At 44.4% G+C, this 22,478-nt stretch overlaps 1 protein-coding gene across 3 annotated transcripts in view; it reads right to left on the bottom strand.

Annotated features, from left to right (window-relative positions):
* Zfat (zinc finger and AT-hook domain containing) overlaps positions 1-22,478 on the bottom strand; it is a 160,580-nt gene that overhangs the window by 17,969 nt on the left and 120,133 nt on the right. For 2 of the 3 annotated variants that reach the window (XM_050145229.1, XM_050145231.1), the window contains 3 exons: positions 12,198-12,336; positions 5,409-5,527; positions 1,890-2,016 (listed from right to left, as the gene is read on the bottom strand). In XM_050145229.1, the coding sequence (XP_050001186.1) occupies positions 1,890-2,016; positions 5,409-5,527; positions 12,198-12,336 (385 nt within the window). The remainder of the gene's footprint in view (positions 1-1,889; positions 2,017-5,408; positions 5,528-12,197; positions 12,337-22,478) is intronic. The other variant, XM_050145230.1, reaches the window with a different exon arrangement.

The following is a 22,478-nucleotide window of genomic DNA, read 5'->3' as shown; positions in this document are numbered from 1 at the left end:
ATCCTCCTGAGCACACCCTCACCCAGATCACTAATTCACGACAATGGAAATTACTGTTTGGTCTCTGTGCTTCATCATATCAGGAAGTCTTGCCCAATGTTTACACCCTCACAGGCAAGCTTTTTGCAGGCCATGAGCCAACATGAATCAACCAATAAGAGACTGGAGAAAGAGACTTTGACATGATCAGTGTAGTAGGTACAACATGGCCTGAGATGGAGGGAGTGATCTACATATATTCACAATATACCAAGAGCATTCCCCCTTTCCCACAATACACCTGTACCTGGAGATGACTCAGATGTGCCTTGCAGCTAACACTCTAAATTCCAAAGACTAAAATGTCTACTTTGGTGAGTCACTGAGGTTAGATTTTAATTCCTCCTCCACTCCCTCCCTGATCATTATCCAGCCCAACTATTAGTCAGCCAGGAGCTGTGGTTCCCACTGGGAATACAGATGAAGTATAATCCCCCACACACACTCATCCTTCCTGGGCTGACAGGCTGCTGAGACCCATGTGTAAGCAAACCATCATAACACATGGTATTGCAGGGCAGTTAGGGGACAGTAAAGATAAGTTTGGTGGGATTCTAATAGATGGCAAGTGATCTAAGGGTTGAAGGTGGGGGTGAGCTAGGCAAAAAGAGTTCCACGAGGGGATTGCACCCAGGCTAAACTGGAGCACAAGTGAGAAACGCAGCCTCTGCAGATACCCGCAGAATCTAGCCAGGACAACACAGCCTAGGGGCAAATAAGCAAGACAACTAGGCAGCCAGGAGGTAAAGCAGGAGGTCTAATCTGTCGAGTGACAAAGATGGAACAGTATCTGAAGTTCCGTGGGAAGACACTGGTGGGCACATGGGCATGCGCTCATGGACTCTTTAAGGAAATAAACACTATTTGGGAAATGGGGACACGCTCATGGACTCTCCAAAGAAAGACACTGGCGGGCAAGCAGGCATGTGCTCATGGACCCTCCGTGGAACACACTGGTGGACAACTGGGTATATGCTCATGGGAAATAAAGACATCACTGACCACTGAAACAGAAACCCAAATTCAAACAGGGATTCAGTGCTGGAGTCTTGCCTCGCAGCATGGCCTTGACTCTAGACGTGTGGCCCTGGTTCCCTCTAGTGTGCGAGCAGTTAACTGTTTGGAAATGGATGCCCATGAGAGTTTGGATGAAGCTTTCTTAAGACTGGAAATGAAGGATTTCAAGTCAGGACAGGAGCACTTTTCTCCTCGTATCTCCCATTACCATTTGTTGTCAGTACTTTCCCATTAATCCTGCTTGCTTGATTCAGTCTCTGAGGTGCATGTGCGCTGACATTCCCAGAGTTTTGGGAAAACGGCTTCCAAGGTTAGTGTCCAGTTTGTAAACTGATCAAAAAATTCAAAATTATCATTTGATTTAAAAATATGTTCTGGCTTTCTGGGAAGAATGGAGACAGATGAGTGATCCTGAGCATACAGATGTATATTGGTCTTCCTAGGGTGACCTACCAGTATATCACATTCCAGTCACCCACTGTTATCACCTGCCTGGACACTCTGGACCCTAAGATAATGCCCATAGAACAGAGGGCCATGAGGAAACATGAGGCAGTGGTAGGAACTGCCGGAGGAAAGTCAGGAGACCCAGACTCCAACTCTGCTACCTAAATGGAGGACTCTCATCACTATATACAGTGGATATAAGTATATCCACCTTTAAGTAAGAATGTCAAGGTTGTCCCCACAGAAAACTGCTCTGGAAATAAGTGTGATCCACATGGGCCCCACAGTGGCTGGGTTCATTCTGAAGAATTTACAGACAGACATCCCGGTTTGTTTGCTATGGAAAGAGCAGCACTGAGTGAGAAAGGAAGTCGGGGCACCCTCACCACTCTCAGAGGTGTATCTCAGGTCTTGAAGTGCGGCCACTGCTGCCTGTGTCCCCTGAACATCTTCTTCAGCTTCGGTGATGTAGAGGTATTGGGTGGAGGGCTCCTCAGGAGTCTCTGTTGCTGGCTAAAGAAAAACATCATCGTCTCAGCATCCCTCCAAAAGATTAACAGCAACCCCCAAATTCCAGAATGAGATAAACACATACAGGAGAACAGCACTCCACACATCACTGGCATAGCTCTCCTGAAAAGCCATCTGCTCCGACAAATGCCTTTCCCAGGGAAAACATTTTCTCTCGAGGGTCAAGATGTCATAAGGCTACTTTGAGCGGAAGCTTGTTTTTCCCCATGTTCATGATACAAAATGAAGCATACTGTTCATAATGAACATAAGTGAATATATGCTTCTACAGGCTCCTCCCACTGCTCCTAACACTGTCTTTTATCTGTCCCTTACACTGAGGTCTCTGGCCATGCAGCTAACAGAGGCAAAGGAATAGCCATGGGAGAAAGTAAGGAGAAAATGCACTGTTCCTTAGCATGTAAAGTACGCACAGGTCCTACCATTCAGTAGGAACCCACCAAACCATAGCTACATGACCATCAATTTATTACACACAGAATGTAGAGGGGCATATCAGGCTATGTGAGTGGAGGAGGGGCTGAAGTGATGTTCAAAGATATCTTCTACCTCAAGGGAAGAAACAGAGAAAGCATACAGTCACAGAATGAGAATAAAGATCTCTTTCTGAGAAGGAACACAGCCAATACCATAAGGTGTGGGCCATGGATCTTACTAATAAAGAAAAGGTAGTTTTTGGACAAAATTTATAGAATAGTCAACATTATATTCTATCAATATCCATCAGCCACTGACACAGAGTTTCAGAGTAACAAGTAATTGTCCTTCCACAGCCAACTGACCAAACTCAAATTATACTTGCCTGACACGAAGGAGACACCTAGTAAATATCCAATGGATATAGAAATTAATAAAAAGAACATTTCCCCTTTTGAGTTGCACTAAGGAGTATATCAGTCAACTATGGACCCAGGGGCTTTAGCTTGTGAAAGAGCTGTTCTTTTGGGGAACACAGGTAACAATGACATTCAGTAATGCCTCTTCTAAGTGACAACTCAAACTGCCAGGAAGTCAGTGTGTTTGCTATTCTACTGGTGGTCACACTGAGCCCAACTTCCTCACTGCTTAACTGCCTAACTTAGAGGAAAAGGCATATTTTTGTGTGTACTATTTCATGAGGGCCATAGCTCTGCTAATAGTTCTAGAACTTGCTGAAAGTACTGACTGAGATGGGGGGATTTCCTGTCAGGAGTCGGTATTCCAATATCTGTTTCTTTAGACAACAATTTCTGGAGTGTGAACTTAGGAGTTGAGGAGTATAATGATGGCACCACCTATGGTGATGGGACACTGAGGATGCCATCACCAACAACACAAAGGGCTTATCTGCCGCACGAGCTCCAGCATTGTACATGGTGTTCCCTCTGTCAGCTTTTCAGTCTACCAGCCTACTGTATGGCGAGAACACTAAGGCTACAACAGTCAACAAGGGCAAATGCCATAGACACAGAGACAAGTTCAAATTCTGTCCCTCCAAACTTCACCCTTTTTAGTCTTAATTTATAAAGTTTCAAACACATATAGAAGTAAAGAGAGCGGTACTGTAGGACGACAAAAACGTATGTGTCTTGTCATCTCAAACCTGTCACTCAATTGCCTGATTTAAACAATTATCAACTCATGATCAGTTGTGCCATCTATGGTCCTACATCCTCCATGACATGCTCTTGGATTTGTCTGTGAGTGTGTGTGCATGTGAAGGCCACAGTGTACATTTTGAGGTCAGAGGACAATTTAGCAAAGTTGGTTCTTTCCTTCCATTTTTGTCTGGGTTCCAGGGATCAAACTCAAACCACCAGGCTTATACAGAGCATGAATTACCCACTGTGCCATCTTGCTGTGGCTCTACCCCTGATGGTTTTGAAGCAAATGAGAACCATTGTTTCCTCCACAAGTATTCCAAATGAGGCTAGATGTGGAATTTTCCACATGTGGGTGGTATACTGATATCAAAAGCTTTTAGAATTTACAGCATTGAGGATTCTGAGTTTTTGTTTTAATTAGGGATTTTCATCATATAGATGATGATAATAACAACAACAGTAAGCCACATGAATTCCTAGTGATTCTTTGACTCGAAGTTGGCACCAAAGCTCCATCTAGCTTTGGCCTCTGCTTATTGTAACATCTTCTTCCAAGAGTAAAATCACAGTTCTCTTTATACACAGAATGTTCCCACACTTGCTCAATTATAACACACACAGGAAATAGTTTCAGAGATTAAGCATAGTCCACCAGATTGTAGCACTCATCAATTCTTTGTCTCTGGCCTTAAGGTATCCAGCAACACACTGTTTCCATAGTTACTTGTTTCTGACTTTAGTGGAAACCCTCTAGTACTAATTTCCAAATGAAATAACACACTGGCTTACGGCCAAGACACATACATTTTTGTCATCTTAAGGAGCACCCATTAAACTCTACTGAAGCTGTTTAACAGGTGAACAATGCTTTCTGCTGAAAGCCTTTTTGCATCTATGAAGGTGATCATTCCATTCTTCCCAAGTTCATGGTGAGCTATAGAAGCATACGTTCTTCTATAGAGCCACGATTTCCTTATATTTCAAAGTAATCTCTACACTGCCATAGTGTTTCATTATTTTTATGTGCTATGAATTGTTTCAAAGACCTTACTCCTGACCAGTTATACGTAGGTACCCTGTGAGTCAACAAGTCAGCTGGGGGTGACTGTGACTGCCAGAGAGGGATGAACCTTGGCAGTGTCTGGAAACAGCTGGCTATCTCCGTGAGGTCCAGAGAGGCAGGGTGATGTTACTGGTACCTGGTAGGAAAATGCCAGAAATGTTGCTAAACTTCCTATAGGGTCCAGACATATCCTCTACAACAAAGAATTATGTAGATGAAAACATCAGTAGTGCTGACTTGAGAAGCCCTGTCTTGAGGGACTGCAATCTGTCCATGATAGTGGCATCTGGTAGCTGTTGGCTGTGAGAATGGTGACAGATGCAAATTTCTAGGGAAACAATCAGTGGGTAGGACTAGGAGCATTTGGTAGAGGAAAAGAAGAACCTGGAGTCAGGGAATAATAAATAAAGGTCTTTCCAGTTCTCTCAGAGAAGACAGCAACAGAACATTTGCCTTCTATTCTGTTGAAAGCAACATCTAAATGAGGGTTTGTGAGCGGGAGAAGCAAAGACAACACTCCCAGAAAAGCTCAAATAGCCTGGAATGAGATTCACATAGGTGGCTCAGATCTCACTCAGAGGGACCCAGAGCTATGACCTGAAATGGCTGCAGATTTCCAAGGAACACATCCAGTGCTCTCCAGGGCAGACTGTGCCCAGCACCTGGGCTCACCTCACTTGCCACATGTGTTTCAACATGTTGAGATCATACCACACCTAAAGTGTTACCTCCAATTTGGGGTCTTCATCAATTTCCACTACCTTCAAGCCATGTTTGTTCTTCAAGTGCCTATTGAACTCCCATTTGGTACCATACACAAAGTTGCAAACAGGACACTTCAGACCACCTGCAAGCAGAGACAGGAAAACAGCAGTGTTTATAGCAAGTAGGCATGTTGCTGTCTCTTTCTGTCCAAACATGGAAGAATCAGCAGAGTGCTTTACTTTGTGTCCGGCACCTACAGTCACTCGAGCTTACCTTAGCACTGAAATAAAACAGCAATGGTATATCAGCTTTCAGTGGGAAGATTCTGGAACTTAATACACTGTTCTTATTTATTGAATAGGCTTTTGCAGAAAGCCTAATATCAGCTTGATATCTTAAATGCCAGAGAGAGACGAGCAACATAATCCCCCTGGCCAACTGGATTGAGGCTAAAATCAATCTTTCATATAGTTATCTGCAAAGAATGTTTTTTTAAGTCACTAAAGAGCAGAGGTTGATTTGTCAACCTCCTTTGCCCCAGATGCTTACTTACAATCAGATGCTCAGTTCTCAAACCCTTTCCAAGAGAAGCTAAGTAGCGAGCATAAATTCCCCTGCGAGTTTCCCAGTAAAGAATAAATTAAAAAGTCGTTCACATCCTGAAGTGTCCCTGTTTATTGAACCAATTAAATTGTGCACATGTTCCAGGCAGTGTTTAGATGCTTTAATTGGGATAATGTATAAAACTCAAGGTTGAAAAAAAAGCAAAACAGTAAGGTCACAGAAGAGACTTAAACTAAAATTAAAGCAGAAGTAGCATTAAATTGGAGACTGGCCACCAATTTCTTAGCAGGAGATGCAAGGTCTAGCCAGAGTAGGCTAAGTGCAGTCCCCGTGCTAGGTGACCAGCTCTCCAGGCCAGAGTTGGGCTTCCACATGAAGCTGGGTCCAGACAGTGGATGCCCTCACCAAAGTTCCCCTGCTTGAGTTTCTGCAGCCTGGTGACTCTGCAGTTCCAGCAGCTCATGCGCCAGTGGGGAGCTGTCATGTCTCACCTTCTCCTGCCCCATGTTTTCCCAGTGATAGCCCTTGTTCCCTAATCTCACCCTTAGACTATCTCCCGAAAGCAATGAAACTCAACATTAACTTCATGGAAGGCCTGCTCTTCCCTGCCTCCTTAACTACTCTCTCTGCATTCTGTTTGCCTTTGAAAGTCACAATGTTCACTTAATACTATCTGGCTTGCTCTTTTAATCCTGCCTCATGCCATGGCAAGCTGCTCCCCAACTCAGTCCCATAACTGCCACAGCACATACCCAGATCAGTCATTAACCCAATGGACACTGTTTTCCTCTCATAACAATAGCAATAGCAGGAAGAGTAACACATATCTACTCTCTGAGTATGCATGGCCAACACCTCAGACATCAGGTATGCTCACTTCCTAACAATACTGGCATAATTATCTCATTTTAAATGGAGGCTTCAGACTATGAAGTAGTATTTGCCTTAAGCCAAGGTTGTAACCAGCTTGAGTTCTGTGAAGTAAACAACAATGGTGGCCATAATTCTTATCAAATTCATCCTGGACAGAATGATACCCTCACTCTCCTCTCAAGATCTTTCTGACTCAAATATTTGCACCAGTTCCTTACCTTTACTCTTAATCATGAAGCCTTACAAGTAATCATTTTTATATCCCTGACATGAGCACCAAGTGATGCCCAAAAGTGCCCCATTTCTCCAATGCCTCTGTGAGTTGAGCAAATCACAGGGATGCTTATATTTAAGCAGCCAGAAGCTGAACTGAGGAGTATGTCTCAGGCTGCCATATTCATTTATTTACTGCTAATTTCAAGGAATTCTGTCCTGATGCTGAGTTTGTCTGAATAAATTTTCTAAGAGCCGGGTTATCTCAGGGGCCTGCATCACTCAGTCTCCTCCTCTGTCACATGCATCTACAACACATGCCCTCTCCTGAACCAGCTCCATGTGGGTGGAATCTGCACAGAATGTGGTCTACAACGGGAGTTTCTTGTCTATTGCAGAACTGGAAGCTAATAGTATGGCCCTTTCCACCTTCATTGCTCTTCAGTTCCCTGATCCTGGGCAGGTTTAAGAGAATACAGTAGAAGCAAGAAAGAAGAGGAACAAAGCTGGGTGACGCTAGTCACCATCAGAAAGACCGGAAAGAAATGGACATCAAATTCTTAAGTTACAAAACATTCTACAAATAAAGCAACTTCTTAAGTAAATGCTTGCTTTCAGAATCTCAAAGACACTACTCTGTTGTAGACAAGACCAGATGCATTGTTCTTTCTTAGCCAGGAGCATAAGTAAGCTTCCTTTTAACCACCCACGGTGGCTTGATTGAGAAATGTCCCCACAGACTTGGGTATTTAAACACTGTGTCCCCCAGCTGGTGGTGCTGTTTGGGGAGGTTACAGAACTTTTAGGATGTGAAGCCTTGCTGGACCAAGTACATCATAGAGGCGGCTATGCAAAGGTAAAGCCTTGTCCTGCTTCCAGTTTTCTGCTTCCTGCCTGTAGTTGAGGATGTGATGTCTCAGTTCCCTGCTTCAGCCACCTGCTGCCATGCCTCCCCCGCCATTATGGATGTTCCCTCTAGAACTGTAAGCCAAAATGAACTCTTCCTTCTAGAAGCTGCGCTTGGCTGCGTTGTTTATCCCAGCCACAAAAGGTGACTGATACACATTCCCTGTAATCGTGTAGTAGTCATCCACCTGCTGTCTTCCTCCATGATCATTCTTGAAAAAGTGCCCTCAGTAAGACCTTCCACCTTTGCTCATGGCTAGACCAACCCCACTTTTCCCTGAAAGAGTTAAACACAGCAACAACCAACAGCAAACTTCCTGAGGTCAAATGAAGGCTTCACAATGAAACTAGAATACTATTTTAGGGAAAACTAATTCAGGGAGAAAAACAACCTCAGATTATGTTTAAATTGAACTTAATATGATAATGCCCAGCATTAATTAAAACTTCAACCTTTGCCATACCAACTTTAATTAAAGAACAACAAATAGAAATATGTAATCTCACCTGCATGTATAACTATGCCATTTAATTGACATCAGAGCAGAGAGAAATAATTTCTACTTCAATTAATTAATTTCTTAGTGTGCACAGTAAAGGTCAATAGAAGGCTTGGTGAGCTATTCTCAACCCTGGCATCAAATGCTCAGTAAAGTTGCAAATGGCCAACCACAATTTCCTCACCTGGACTCATTAACCAAGAGAAAAGGCAGGAGGTTAAGGAGCAACTTTAAAAGCTTACCATGGCAGCCTTGCTCTTTACAGAATCAAATCTGCTGGACATTTAGAGGCTTTCCATTAAAAACCTTCTTTGTGGTGCCTGATTGTTACGGAAGATTCCATCTCATGTTCAATAACATGAGTCTAGGAAGGGCACGGAACATGAGGCGGGCAGGCAGATCGTGTGAGTCTGGCGGGCTTCCTTACTCTCTTCTACTAAGGTGAAGATACCAATCCTCATATCCTCATGAAAGGCTACAGCACAGTATGCAGACTATAGGATCCCCCAAATGGGTATTCTAACCGCTGGAACATGTGAACACATGCATATCTAAAAGGGACTTTTCAGATGTGATTCAATTAAGGACTCTGTAGTGAAGATCATTCTGGGACATGGAATGTATCTAATATAATTGAAGGGAGCCTCACAAGAACAAATAGGAGATATGAGAAAAACTCCACTGAGCATCCTTGAGTTCGAAGGCTGAAGAGAAGGGACCACAAACCAAGTTATGGCAAAGCCTCTAGAAGCTGGACAAGGTCAGAAAGCAGATGTTTCCCTACCACCTGTGGACTTGTTAGCATCTCTGCTTCAGCTCAGTGAGCCTTAGTTTGTGTATCTGACCTTTGTATCTGAAAGATCCAAACCTGCATAGTTTTAAGTTATTTGCTATAGTGGCTTTGGGAAACTAGTACCGGCATTCAGGGATTGGAGCAGCATGAAGTCTAATTGTTCTTAATAATAAAAACCCAGAGTCAGCTATTAGGGGGAAAGCTGAGAGACCAGAGAAGCAGTGCAGCAGCCACTAGAGAGACCCTTTACCTCTACCAGTGCTCATAAGAAAGGGACCATCCTGTCCTTGGACCTTCCCCAAAGCAATGTGTTTATCCTCTGTGAGAGTGGATGGGGGTTGGGGTTGGAGGGTAGATGGAGGGAATGGGAAGAGGGGAGAGGGTGGGAACTGAGACTGGTATGTAAAATGAAAAAGGATAGTTTGTTTTGTTTTCTTCTTTTAAAAAAATGGAATAAAAGAAATTAAATAAAATAGACTCTACTTGATGTGAGGAGCTAGGAGGAATTCATGGCTGTGTTTCAATGGTCACATTAGCGTACTTCCATGTCTCATATTTCTACCTTTATATTCGTCCTTTATATGGGGGGATTAACTCCCATGTAATAAACTAATGGTGTGTCACCACTCCCTGGCCTCGAGGGGCTTAGCTCCGCACTCTCATCTTCAGGCAAGCTTTATTTGTTAAAACAGAAACAAAATATCACTACACAGAAAGCAGCTTCATTAAGGAACTTAGATACTGAACAGTTTAAATTTACAAGATGAGTAAGTTAAATGAGGACTAGGAGTTCCTGCAGATATTCGCATTTCCTGTTGAATAAGAAAGTTTTACCCCTAGTGACCTGAAGCGCTGCTAGATCACACCTGGCCACAGGACTCAGGGCTATCAGATCCTGTGCCCACCCTAGCCTCCCCCGGATCCTTGAGAAAAACAGCAAAGGGAAGCTACAGCAGAGGAAGCAAGCCAAGTTCATCATTAGCCGGCTGGTATCCTGAACTCTAATGAGAAGTCCCTGGTAAGCACACCACTAGAACCATCTACCAGTAACTCATTGAGTCTGGATTTTAGACATTTTAAACGTGTCCCAAAATTAAATTGATGACTTTGGGGCTATTTAAGAGCTTCTGGGTTTTCTGTTATGCTGTTTCCTGAGATTAGCATGAATAATACGATACGCATGTGCTCCCATGGATACAGATTTACATTTTTTCTAATTCGGTAGTTCAAAATAACAAAGACTTCAGCAGAAGCCCAAACTGAAGCCTTCCTCACATACCTCCTGTCATTTCTCCTCTAGTCGTATTATCTACTGTCACTTCAGTGACTCTCCGACGGGGGCTCCAGAGAGGGCTCAGCCACTGTGAGAAGCAACTGACGGCCCTCCCAGGACCTTGCTTTCATGTGGAAGGGAAGAATTCCTTAGTCACACCATCAGAACACAGGTCCCTAAAAGGAGCTGCCTAGTCCCCATGCTACTGAACAAAGCATAAGCAGGTTCCATCTCAGGTAGGAATGCCAATGAGTGCCACAATAAAATCACCAAGTTTAATACTGAGTTTCAGAGACTGGGCTGCCCACACAGGAGAGGCTGAAAGACATGTGCCTAAGAAAACCTATAGACAAATATCGTAGCTTCGGGTATTCATCAAGCATTTACTTCATGTCAGAAAATAGCTGGAGCTACCAGAGAATAAGAGCTAATTTTTGCAACTCCTGTTGAGGCAGGTATTAGCTTCCCCTGGGATGATTCTGAATGCAAGATCAAGTTCAGGGAAGATAAGCACCTGTTCCAAAGGCCATACTGTGCAGAGAACCCAGTTAAGGTCTGTGTGGCTCCTAACCCTATGTGCATTCCAGAGAACCTAGAGAAATCCGATAGGGTGCTTTGTGCAGAACAGACCTTTGCTAAGTCTCCACTTCATCATATCACACGCCTCTTAGAAGCGAGCTATGACTTCATGAAGCCTGGCACCGAATCACCTTACACACTTCAGTGCCTATGACTGCTGACTTAGTCTTTGAGCATAGGTCAAGGGGCAGGAATCAGGGGACTGCCAGGTACATCTTTCTCAAACAGCACAAAACATACATTTGTATAGGAGAAGACTTCAAATCCGTACTGATGATCAAGTGAGAACTTAAAGAAATCTACCTTCGAATGAGATGCACATATGTTACAAGCTGGGAATAAACTGCTTCATGTAATGCTTAGGAGAAGTCTAATGTCCAAATAGTACCAAAATAGTGAAGACATATTTAGGTGTCTGCTTCTTAACAAGCCCTTAAAATGGGAGTGGTGGTAGGGTGGGGATGGAGACACATGAAAGATAATGATCAAGCACTGATCTTCAAAGCTTAAATGTGAAACTCAGGTCCTGCTAGGAAATGCCTTAGCCTTAGAAAGTTAACAGAAAACTTGGGGAATAAAACAGCTCAAGCTCAGCACAGCTTTTACAAAGCAGTGATGAAAGCCTAAAAGCAGTGATAGCCTCATCAATCAGATCCAAGGGCCTGTCCCACCAGCTATACTGAACATCTATGTTCTGCCAATCAAATCCAAGAGTGTGAAGGATGTGAAAACTAAGCCCCAGCTTCTCACTCATTATTTACGGTGAGCCTAAGTCAAATCCATCCTCCCTTGTGATTCCTGGACATGACAATTGTCGTGAAAAATAAGGCAATGGAGGCTAGTGGTGCACAGAGTAGACAACAATATTGATGGACACCACTGTAGGTATCAGAGATTGTGGGTAATGTTTTACCACCACCTTTTAGATCACCATATAATGGGTGTAATGAGTTGTAATTCTGACTTGAGTTTTCTGGTGAATAATGAGGAAGGTGATGGCACACCAACAAAGAGGAAGAAGTAATGTAATGTAGGTTTGATGGGTTAGAACCGAGTTGTTAAAGTCTAGCAGACAGCAGAGCTTCTCAACAGGCCTGGGCCCCTCACCTACCTTGCTGGATGAGTGCTTCAGTTGCAAGCTCCCTGCTGCCCACGTTGGCATACTCCTCATTGGGGTGCTTCCTGTTGTAGTGTCGCTTCAGGGAGCCAGAGATGTTGCATGAGTAGTGACAATGAGCACAGCGGAAAGGCTGGGGGAACAAGAACAGAAAAGGTGAACACTGGCAAAGAGGAGTGCCACTTCCCCAAGAGTGCCTCTGGTGAACATATGACACCAGCACGCCTGCAAATGAGCAGGCCCAAGAGACTCTGTCACTGGGGAATGGCTCATCCTAGTTAGGGCTTCTAGTGCTGTGATAAAATACCAAGACCAAAAGCAACTTGGGAAGGAAAGGACTTATTTCAGCTCACATGCCCTGGTCACAGTTCATCATGAAGGGAAGTCAGGGCAGAAACTCAAGGTAGGAACCTAGGGGCAGGAACTGAAGCAGAGGCCATTTGAGGAGTGCTGCTTACTAGTTTGCTTTCTATAGATTGCTCGGCCTGCTTTTTTATACCATTCAGGACCATCACCCAGGGGACACTGCCTCCTGTCCACCTACATCAATCAATAAAATGCTCTACAGGCTTGTCCATAAGGCAATCTGGTGGGGGCACTTTCTCAACGGAGGTTCCCTCTTCCCACACGACTCTAGCTTGCAAGTTGACATCAAATCCAACCAACACATCCTGCTTCCATGCAACCCCAAGTGGCCAGGGCAAGGTAGGACCCAGGGACTCCACTATAGAAGCCTGTTGTCCTTAGATCGTGATTTCTCTTTTTGTCTACCTCCGTCACCAAAGAAGATAAATAAAATAGCAATATGCTAACCAATCACAGTTCTAAGTGGGTGTCATTAAGAATAGTTCCTATTAAAATCAAATCATTGATACTCTTTTCCTTCATCTAAACAACTTTCTTAGTGACATTTCCCTGTCCGCATCTGTGACAACACGCAGTGCCAGGCTGTGGGGAGGTGTAGCTAGCAAAAGCCACTGCAGCCTGACCTAGACCAGAGGAGGCACTTACAGAATAAAGTCACAGCTGGGTCCACAGCCTTGTCTGGCCTCTTGCATATTGCTTCCAGGAACTCATGAGAGGAAGGGAAGGAATGTCAATCAAGTCCCTCGGGAAGACCTTGGCATCAGCCTCGAAATAGCTATGGATCAGTGCCATGTGCCTGGCTCTTTCTCATACCAAAGTGTCCTCCTGTGTCACGGCACTGTATAGTTCAGACAAAGAGTGGCAGGAATCCTGTTTGGCAGTTGGACCCATCTAGCAACACCAGCTTTCTAGCTGGGCAGCAAGAGAAAGAAGAATACCAGCGTTTTGGCCAGGCAGTAATAGAAGAAGCTCATGGGCCAGCAAGATGGCCTCCGTACTCTGGATGTTGCAGGAGGTACCCAGATGAAGCATGTCTAACCTCATAGGTGAAACTCACCTGCAGTGGAACCTCAGACAATTAGCAAAATGTCTCTGAGCTATTCTTCATCAGAAAACCCGAGGATAATAGCTACCTTCTTAGGCTGTGTCTGATGGAAGGGTGGAACACAAACCAACAGCTGAGATGCTGTGCTGAGAGTTCCCTATGGCTTCCTTTAGCAATTTTACAACTCTCTTGCACACACAGAAGCTGGCACATCACTGTGTCTATTATGACCACCTTGACTATGTGACTGACAAATTCATCCATCTTTTTACCATTACTATGCAGACACACTGAAGCAGTTACAGGACTGACTGAATGTGGAGAGCCCAAACCAGGAGGGGAGATGACCACTCTGATCTGAAGCATCCACAGCCTCTAGCAATGGCTTCTTCCTCCCAGGTATATATGTGCCCAAGCCTTCCCAATGAGAGGCAGAGGTAAACATAAAGGAGGTCCTTGGCCTCAGTTTTCTTTCTCTTTACTGTATACCCAACCACTCCTTCAAAACAGTTTCTGTCCATGTCTTCCACTCCTCACCTTCCCACTTAGGGCTCTATAGACTCCTGGGAAAACAGTTGCCAAAGATTTGGCCAACACTGTCTTGTTAGACCCCGTGTTCCAAATCTATCAGATGGTGCCACCTCCCAGTATAAAAGGACATTGCATTACTGCTATTGCCAGCTACTACTGCTGCTGGCCTCTGCACTAACTGACAAGATCAGATTTTTAACCCTGATGTCCAGCACTGACTCTCTCTAAGGTACTGCCTTGAGGCCTGTGTGTCTTTCTGCTCTGGTTTCCAGGCACCGTTGATGGCTGGATGTGAACATTCAGTGTGACCCCTCCTCTCTTTCCTCCAGTAGGAATATCTAGCTGCCTTCCAGTTTTCTCCACAGGGATCTGCTGCAAGCATAACTCAAAGCAACTGCAGATTCATATCTTGCTACACAATCTGATCAATCAAACAAAAAGCTGGTGTTCACCACGGCCACTTTGACCACTCAACAACTTCTGCTACCTAGCCCCAGAGTCTGTACCTGCCCCTCTCAGCCTGCCACCCAGTGGAGAGAAGGATGCCATTCCAATTGTATTGATTTTGGCACCAGAGATCGACACCGAGAGCCTTGTACTGTTAGATAAACACTCTAATGTTGAGCAATATCTCCCTCCCAAATCCGCTTAAGAGAAATGTCATACCCCAGGAAGGCCATTCTCCCAAAGAAAGACAATGAAGCTTCAAAAAGTCCCCAGAGAATACCTACATCAAAACATCCTGGGACATAAAATATTTAGTGCTGTCCCATGCAGGGCTACATTTTTACAATCAGTCCTTTGCAGAACCCTTGTGGTTTTGACCACAGGAACCTGCAACAAAGGCAAAACTTGTAGGGGTTTCTCATCTATCAACTACACAGGGGTAAAGGGACTCCAATTCCAATAAAGGACTAGCACAAAGTTAAAAGCCACACCATATTCAAGAGCTTTCCTCTCTGAATAAGCAAATATTATGAATTTATTATTTTTGGAATGTTAGCATGTACACAGACATCAGAAAACTGAGAATTTATACTGTATACACAGGGTGGTCAGTGAGAAACAGCAAAAAAAAGGAGGAACAATCAAAGTAAGAATGGTCCTACAAACCACATTCTGACTGTGGAGCCAAGTCCATCCTCCCTTCATGTGGCAAAGCAGATAAACGGCCACAGGAGAATTTCAATGCCTTTCAGTTCCCATGTAGGCGCCTTGGAAGAATTTCTAATGAGAATAAAAATGGCAAACAGGTTTGCCATGAGGAAAGAAAAGTACAGATGAGCCAAAGGAGGGCCCAATTGCCAAGCTACAGATTTATAACAAGTCAATCCTTGGCATTGGGAGGCTTGGTGGAGAACTCTGCCACATCGTCCCATGCTATCAGGTTAGCATTATACATGGAGCTCAGTACTGGGCTGAGTAAATGTCTCTCAGGTGAGCTGTTCTGGTACCAGAAAGATAACAATTCCCTTCCCTGGGCTCAACTCTGTTCCTTAAACCCTTTCTATCATTCCATGAAATACCCTGATGAGGTCCTCTGTCCCAAACTACATTCACAGAGTGCCACCTGGACCTTTCTGACAAATCAGCCCAAGCTGCAAAGCCTTGGTAGTATCAAACTGAGAATTCTTCAGGAGCTAAGGTAGGCGGGAAGGCAGGCTGTGTTACTGATACCTCAGGTCCTAAAATTCATATCCAAAGTATCTATTTGCTGACCTCCTACTGTGAGGGAGACACTGTTCTCTGACCTGAAGATCCTATGATGAATGAAGGCAGCCTTGTGATTCCCTGAATATATATGAGCTTCCAAAGATTAAATGCTACCTAGGCAAACTAAATCATAAAGCTTGGTTCATACACCAGATACTCGCAAATAGCAAATGGCACTGGACCTCAAAAGCAAAGTTATTTATCCTGAGTCTTCAGAACAGAATCCCACCAAAAGTTAGGAAGACATAACTCGTGGCATCCACACAGTTCACTTGGAAAAAAAAAAAGCCTAAAGTTCTTACTGTGGTTCAAAAGAAAGGGATTAGGAAAAAAAAAAACACAAAGAGCTATCAGTCACAGCTTCTGTTCAGTTGCACTGGAGTTACTTAACCAGCTTTCTGAGATCTAACATCATAACTAAGCTGTGTCATCTATTTCCTGAGCTACCATATGCTAGGTAGCTGTGCTTTCGTGGACTCATTCCCCTAAGCCTCTCAATTTTATATGGTGCAATGACTGTTCCCATTTCAGTGATAAACAAATGGAAGCATGGAGTGGTTTAGGCCCTTTCCCAACGTGTCCCAGTCTCTAGTCGGCACTGTTTTGGAGCCCCAGGCAGAGCTAATTACAAGGAAATGATTTAGTTTTTTCGCTGGCCATCGGGGCATCTATCTTCCTCACAGTTCTTCTGGGAGAGATTCGGGCTGGCATTCTAAGATATCATAGATAGGAGCCAGCCTAGAGCTAACCATCAATTAATGGCCATGGTAGACTTGGAAAGACTATGCTGCATAAATGTGTGCACATGGGCACACACACACAGACACAGACACACACACACACACACACACACACACCAGCTGTTAATGTGTGCTCTGTGGAAACAGTAATATTAGGCTCTAGGAGTCAACATTAGGTGTCAGGGAAGAGAGTGACTGTCCCATGTGAGCAATAAAGAATATCAACGTCTTTCTTGATGTCTGTGTAAATGCTAGCACTCCAAAAATAATAACTTCGTAATATTTGCTTACTTAGCGAGGAAAGCACTAGAATATGGTGTGGTTTTTAACTCTGTCATATACCTGTATTTGAACTGTAGACATTCTGTTCACATTTGAAACTGTTGCTCTGGAAACTGCACTGAAAGAAACAAGAGTGAGGCAGGAAGCAATCATCTTTTGCTTCAGTGGTACAGGCAAGAGACACCAAGGGCCAGAATGAGTCAGGGGAACAAATACTCAGGTAGGACAGGGAACAGTTAGAGAGAAGGAAGAGAGAAGGCAGATGGACCCAATGGTTGAAACGGTCTGTGGAAAGAAAGAGGCTAAGCTGTCATCCATGTGTCTAGTTCAGATCAAAGAAGAGAAAAATACCAGTCTTGCAGGGGTAAAACTAGAGTCTAGACCACCATACTAGAGATGAGGTAGAGTCAAAATCTAAAACACAAAGCCTGCTGTGGTATAGGTGTGGAGCTGGGCATGGGCACTTGGAAGATGCTCTATGGCTGAACGTGGCCGTGACAAGAGTTCTGTATGACTTTGGTGACCCAGCATGATGGACAGGAAGGAGGGCTGCACAGAGGGAGCTCAGGCAGAGGAATCAGAAGCTTCTGGAGTTGTGGAGTCCAAGGTTGCCATGCTCAGCATGGGGAGTCAGCAGACTCAAGTACACTGAGAACCCAATTAGAAACGGCCTCACCAGATTCCACATCCAGACCCAGAGACGGCAGCTCTGGTGAGCTCACTGAAGACTTTCGGTAGCAAGGTGAAAGCAAAAGCTGAATTCAGCAAGCTGCTGAGGTGTCATGGGGCAGGAGTGAGTTCTGGGTCATGGGTCAATTCTTAGAAGGTGTCTATTCATGACCCACAACGCAGGCTGGAAAAAAATGTGCAACTGATTTGTAAGGCAGGGACTCCCTAAGTTCATGGATTTTTATCAGGAAAAGTCAAATTAGTACAGACAAGTCCTGCATTCTAGTGGGGGACATGGCCCCAAAGGCTCAGAGATCAAAATGTGAGCCTTCCCCTTTGAGATGGACAGCATCTGTGCAGAGGATGACAATATCAGATGCCTCTAGTGTGGGAATCTGGGAGACTGAAGCACAATTTTATAGCCTAAGTCTGACATTCTGGATGACATAGCCCTAGAAAAGAGAAGCAGAAGATAAAGCATTTATTTGATTGACATCCTGGTAAATGCAGGAAAAGACAATGTTGCTGTAGCAACCTGTACCACGTGGACTAGTTGGTGCAAGATATGTTATTAGAAGCAGCATTATGAGACCTTCACACTGTAGCGGGACCGTCACAGTGACATTATCATTGTGTACATAAATGAAGTAAAACCATGGATGAACCAGAAATTAGGAGGTGGGCTCAGATATTGGATCCACCAGAGTTATGACAACCCCAGTTTTTATTGGGGGGGTGCATGCTTCCACTCTGGAATGTGTGCATATTAATTTGTATGTAGGTGCATCTGATGTACAGGTGGAGATCAGAGGTCAACCTCAGGTGTTGCTCCTCAGGAGCCACCATCTCGTTTTGTTACTCATTGGCCTGGAGGTTGCCAATTGGGCTAGGCTGGCTAAGTCCCAGGGATCGACAGAGTTCCACCTCCCCACTGCTGGGATTACAAGATTATACCTCCACATCCTGCTTGGCTTTACCCTTCTCCCTGTCAATTTTAATTCCCTATTAAATGGAGGAATAAACTTCTGCTCACCTGCCAAGGTTGGAAAGAGGTCACAAAAGCAGAATAGGACTGTAATTTGAGCAGTATGAAATGCAATAGGCCTTGGGACATTTGTGCTTAATCAGTTACACAACACTGTCAGCCCTTTATATCCACAAATCCCATTTCTGGGGATTCAACAAAGGATCCAAAGTTCTTTTAAACTCTCAAAATTCTTAAAATATGTCTGTCCTGAGCATGTGGAGATCTCTGTAACAACTATTTAAATTATAACACTGCGCTAGGTTTGGAAAGCTAACCTGGAGACAGAGTATTTGTGATGTGCCTGGGTCACATACACAACCTGGAACATTTTACAGAAAGGACTTGAGCACATGAAGATGCTGGTGTCTGTGGGGAACTGTGCAAACAAGCTCCTCAATACTGAGGCTGAACACTGCCCACATCTACTAAGTTGGTCATCTGAGGCTTGAAAAATCTCCTGGTAGATATTCCTACCAACTCTCCATGAAGAGAACATTCCTTTCCTTTCCACCCTAGAGAAGACCTGCTCTTCCTATAGCAGAAAGGCCTGCCTGCAGCCTGAGGCATGCAGAGTGAGGCCTGTCCTCTCATTAAGCACCGTAATCCTCCCACCATGAAAAAAGGTTCCAAGGTATCCCTCCCACATCACCGCAACATCTCTGCACACACTGATGGTGACTTATGCCTGTGACACATTCCTTTAAACAGAAGTAAAAGGTTTGCATTTGCTATTTTCCTGGTGCCGGGGGTTGGACTGGTGAGGTACACCACAAGCCACTCAAGACACTTCCATAGTGCTTGGCAGTCAGAGAAGAGCTGGTACTCTTCTGGGGGTGGGAGAGTCAGACCACAGAAGTTGTTTTCAGGTCACAGCATCTCCACAGTCTATTTAGCCATCAACTAAGTTCAGTTTTGTCATGCAGGCTCCCAATTAAACATCCATTAATCTTTTGTCTAGAATCACAGTTTTGGGGTGACGAAAATCTGTCTAGTGTTCAATGATGCCAAAGAAGAGAGGGCTTTGCTCTTACAAGGCTCCAGGTTATGCTCAGGCATCATGTACTGACCAGAAGAACCCACTCTGCCAGGACCTCTCCACAGTGCCCAGAGAGAAAGCTCAGAGCTCAAATTTGCATACAGCCAGTCACTAGGTAGTCTCCATCTACCCCATAGTGAGCAGGGGCAAGAGAAGAGCTATGAGATAGGAAGAAAAGAAGAAAGGCAGGAGAAGGGAAGGGAAAAGAATAGAGAAATTGCTCCAGTGGCTTTTTCTTGTTTTTTTTTTTTGGGGGGGGGGGTTTGTTGTTGTTGTTTTGTGGAAGTATGGTACTATATATCAGGTTCAGGGCCAGATCCACTAAAATATACAACCAATGAGGTAACATACCCTTTTTAATAAAATGCTTACATATGTGCATAAATAAGCTATGACTTTCCAAAGTATTATGGTCAGACCCATAGGTGAGATTACAGCAGGGCTAGATCCATCATGTCATCACCATGCCCACATCCTATGCCTCGTTCTCACCTCAGTATCTGAGCTACCCTGTCCCACAGATTCTAGACTTGGGTTTATGAGATGCTTTGTCACTGAGGTGAGCTCAGGAGGTAATCCCTACTGCTACAGCCACATGCTCCTTGCTCAAGCTTGGAGACCTGCACTTACAAAGCCTCCACATTATGAGGACCACCTAGGCACAGACACTGTGTGTACAATACATTGTACTGCATAGTAGAGATACTGTGCGTGTACTTTATTGGCCTCATAACAATCTGGAAATGTTTGCTTGCCTTCTTCCTTCCTTCTTTCCTTCCTCCCTCCCACCCTCTCTTCCTTGTCATTTAGAAAGTTAACTTTCTAAAGATGGTTATATGACCCTACCTAAAGTCACGCAGGTGGAGACATCTGTAAGAGCAAATGCTGACATAGATACATGTTGAGGTGACTCTAAAATCTTTGAACATATTCAAGTGCAGCAACGAATCCAACTAAGCATGCCCAAGGAATTCAGAGAACACATTGCCCTACACAGCCAAAACTACCTACAAGCAAGGAAAAAGAATTGTGCTAGATTAATGAAAGAGTTTAAAATACACTAAGAACAAAAAAAAAGAAAAAGAAAAAAAAAACATTTGAAACCAGGCATGATGGGGTATAGCCTTAATATCAGCAATCAAGAAGCTGAGGCAGGATGATCATGAGTTTGAGGCAAACCTGGACTATACAATAGGTCTCAAAAACAAAACAATAACACACACACACACACACACACACAATCTCTGCAAAGCCTAAGAAAAACCTCTTAACCCCATGCAGACACAAGTCTAAGCTGTACCATTTTATCACCAGGTGTTGTAGGAAAGCTTCTTAACCTTTTTATGTCTCTCTTTTCTCATCTATCCAATGGATATAACATCAGATCCTGTAAGCATGGAGTAAGATACTATAAATACAGCATCCGACACATGATAAGCATTTCCTGTGTTAGCTGTCACCACCATTATTTCCAAAGTCAATATGTTATAGAAGAGATGACAGGAAAGAAATGGAAAATTAACAGCAGCAGCAAGAGAACAATTTCAGAGCAGTTACACAGCTAGAACAGAGCCTTGTTTTTTGTGGCATCAGGAAAAACTGAATGTCAAGAAGACAGCCACATTTTTACCTGTTCTAGCAAAATTGTGCACAGCACAATCCATGACATCCTACTGATTTCTTCAGCTGCCTGCACCCAATCAGAAATACCAAGCCTGAGGCTACTAGGAAAGAAGCCCTTCAAAAATAGTGATGGGGGCATGGGATGCAATGGGCACAGTACAGAAGAGGGAACAGGAGCTAGGATGGGGCTGGAACATACTGACCTGTATCCCTCTGCTCAAACTGTGGCTCCCTGCTGCACTCTGGGAAAAGAGGGGGCTGTTCCTCCTCTGCAGGCTTGCCTACTCCATGTCTTCCTGCAGCTCGGCCTGTATTCCTTTCCACAGTCACCCCAAACACTGGGATGATTCAGTCACATCACATCCTTTGTTACTGTCACTTTGTCCTGATCTTCATGGCCATGTCCTGGACCACACCCCTGGTTCTCATACATCATTCTCATTATAAGTTCCCCCACTTTCTCCTGCCCAGAGCTTCCTAAGAGAGAGGTGGGCAGGCACAGCCCCAGATGACTCCCTCAGAGTCTCCTGTGACAAAGCCCTTACGGCGTCTAGTGGGAAAGGCAAGTACAGAGCCCCAAAAGAGCTTGAGGCAGGTGCTGTGAGAGCCAGGTCCTTGGCCAAAGTGTATTGTGGTTATTTTGTGTCCTGACAAATAGGACATCTATGTGACATGAAAGCTGGACTGAAACTAGCTAGGGTGATAGGAGGAAACGGGAGGATGAGATACAGGAGGCGGGGTGTGACGGAAAGGCTGACTGTACAGTGTACACCTGTGTGACTCTCACTGATGGCTCAGATAGATATCTTTGGTGCAAACGGCCTCATCTAAAGCAACATAACGCATAGCATTCCTTTTACCTGAAAATCTGCCCTTGGAATTTAAGGACCCACCCCCACCCCCGTTTATGTTTGCAGTGACAGAAAGGGAGATGAAGGGGACTCAGATCCACTGATGGTAGCAGAAAGAAAGCAGCAGGCAGAGTGGCCACTAAGTCTTGCCTGTCTGGGCTGAAAAAAAAAAAAAAATAATACGCACATTTGCAGATGAGGCCCTGGAAAGGAAAGGCTGCTGCAGAGGGTTCTCAGATAGTCACCAGCAAACCAGGCTTTGGCCTAGGGCCAGACTACAAACCTCAGGCCCGCCCCCTGGGCAGCTGGTGCACAGATCAATCAAGGCTACTGCAAATAAGTGTGACTTCAGCAACACTCTCTCCTGCTGCTGCATCAGCTGGGTGACTTCT

Source organism: Alexandromys fortis, unplaced genomic scaffold (assembly GCF_014885135.2).
Source record: "Alexandromys fortis isolate MF-2015 unplaced genomic scaffold, M_Fortis_MF-2015_v1.1 scaffold_2_1_26212458, whole genome shotgun sequence".
Taxonomy (NCBI): domain Eukaryota; kingdom Metazoa; phylum Chordata; class Mammalia; order Rodentia; family Cricetidae; genus Alexandromys; species Alexandromys fortis.
Note: the sequence above shows the minus strand (reverse complement) of the source record. Positions and strands in the feature narration are given on the sequence as shown.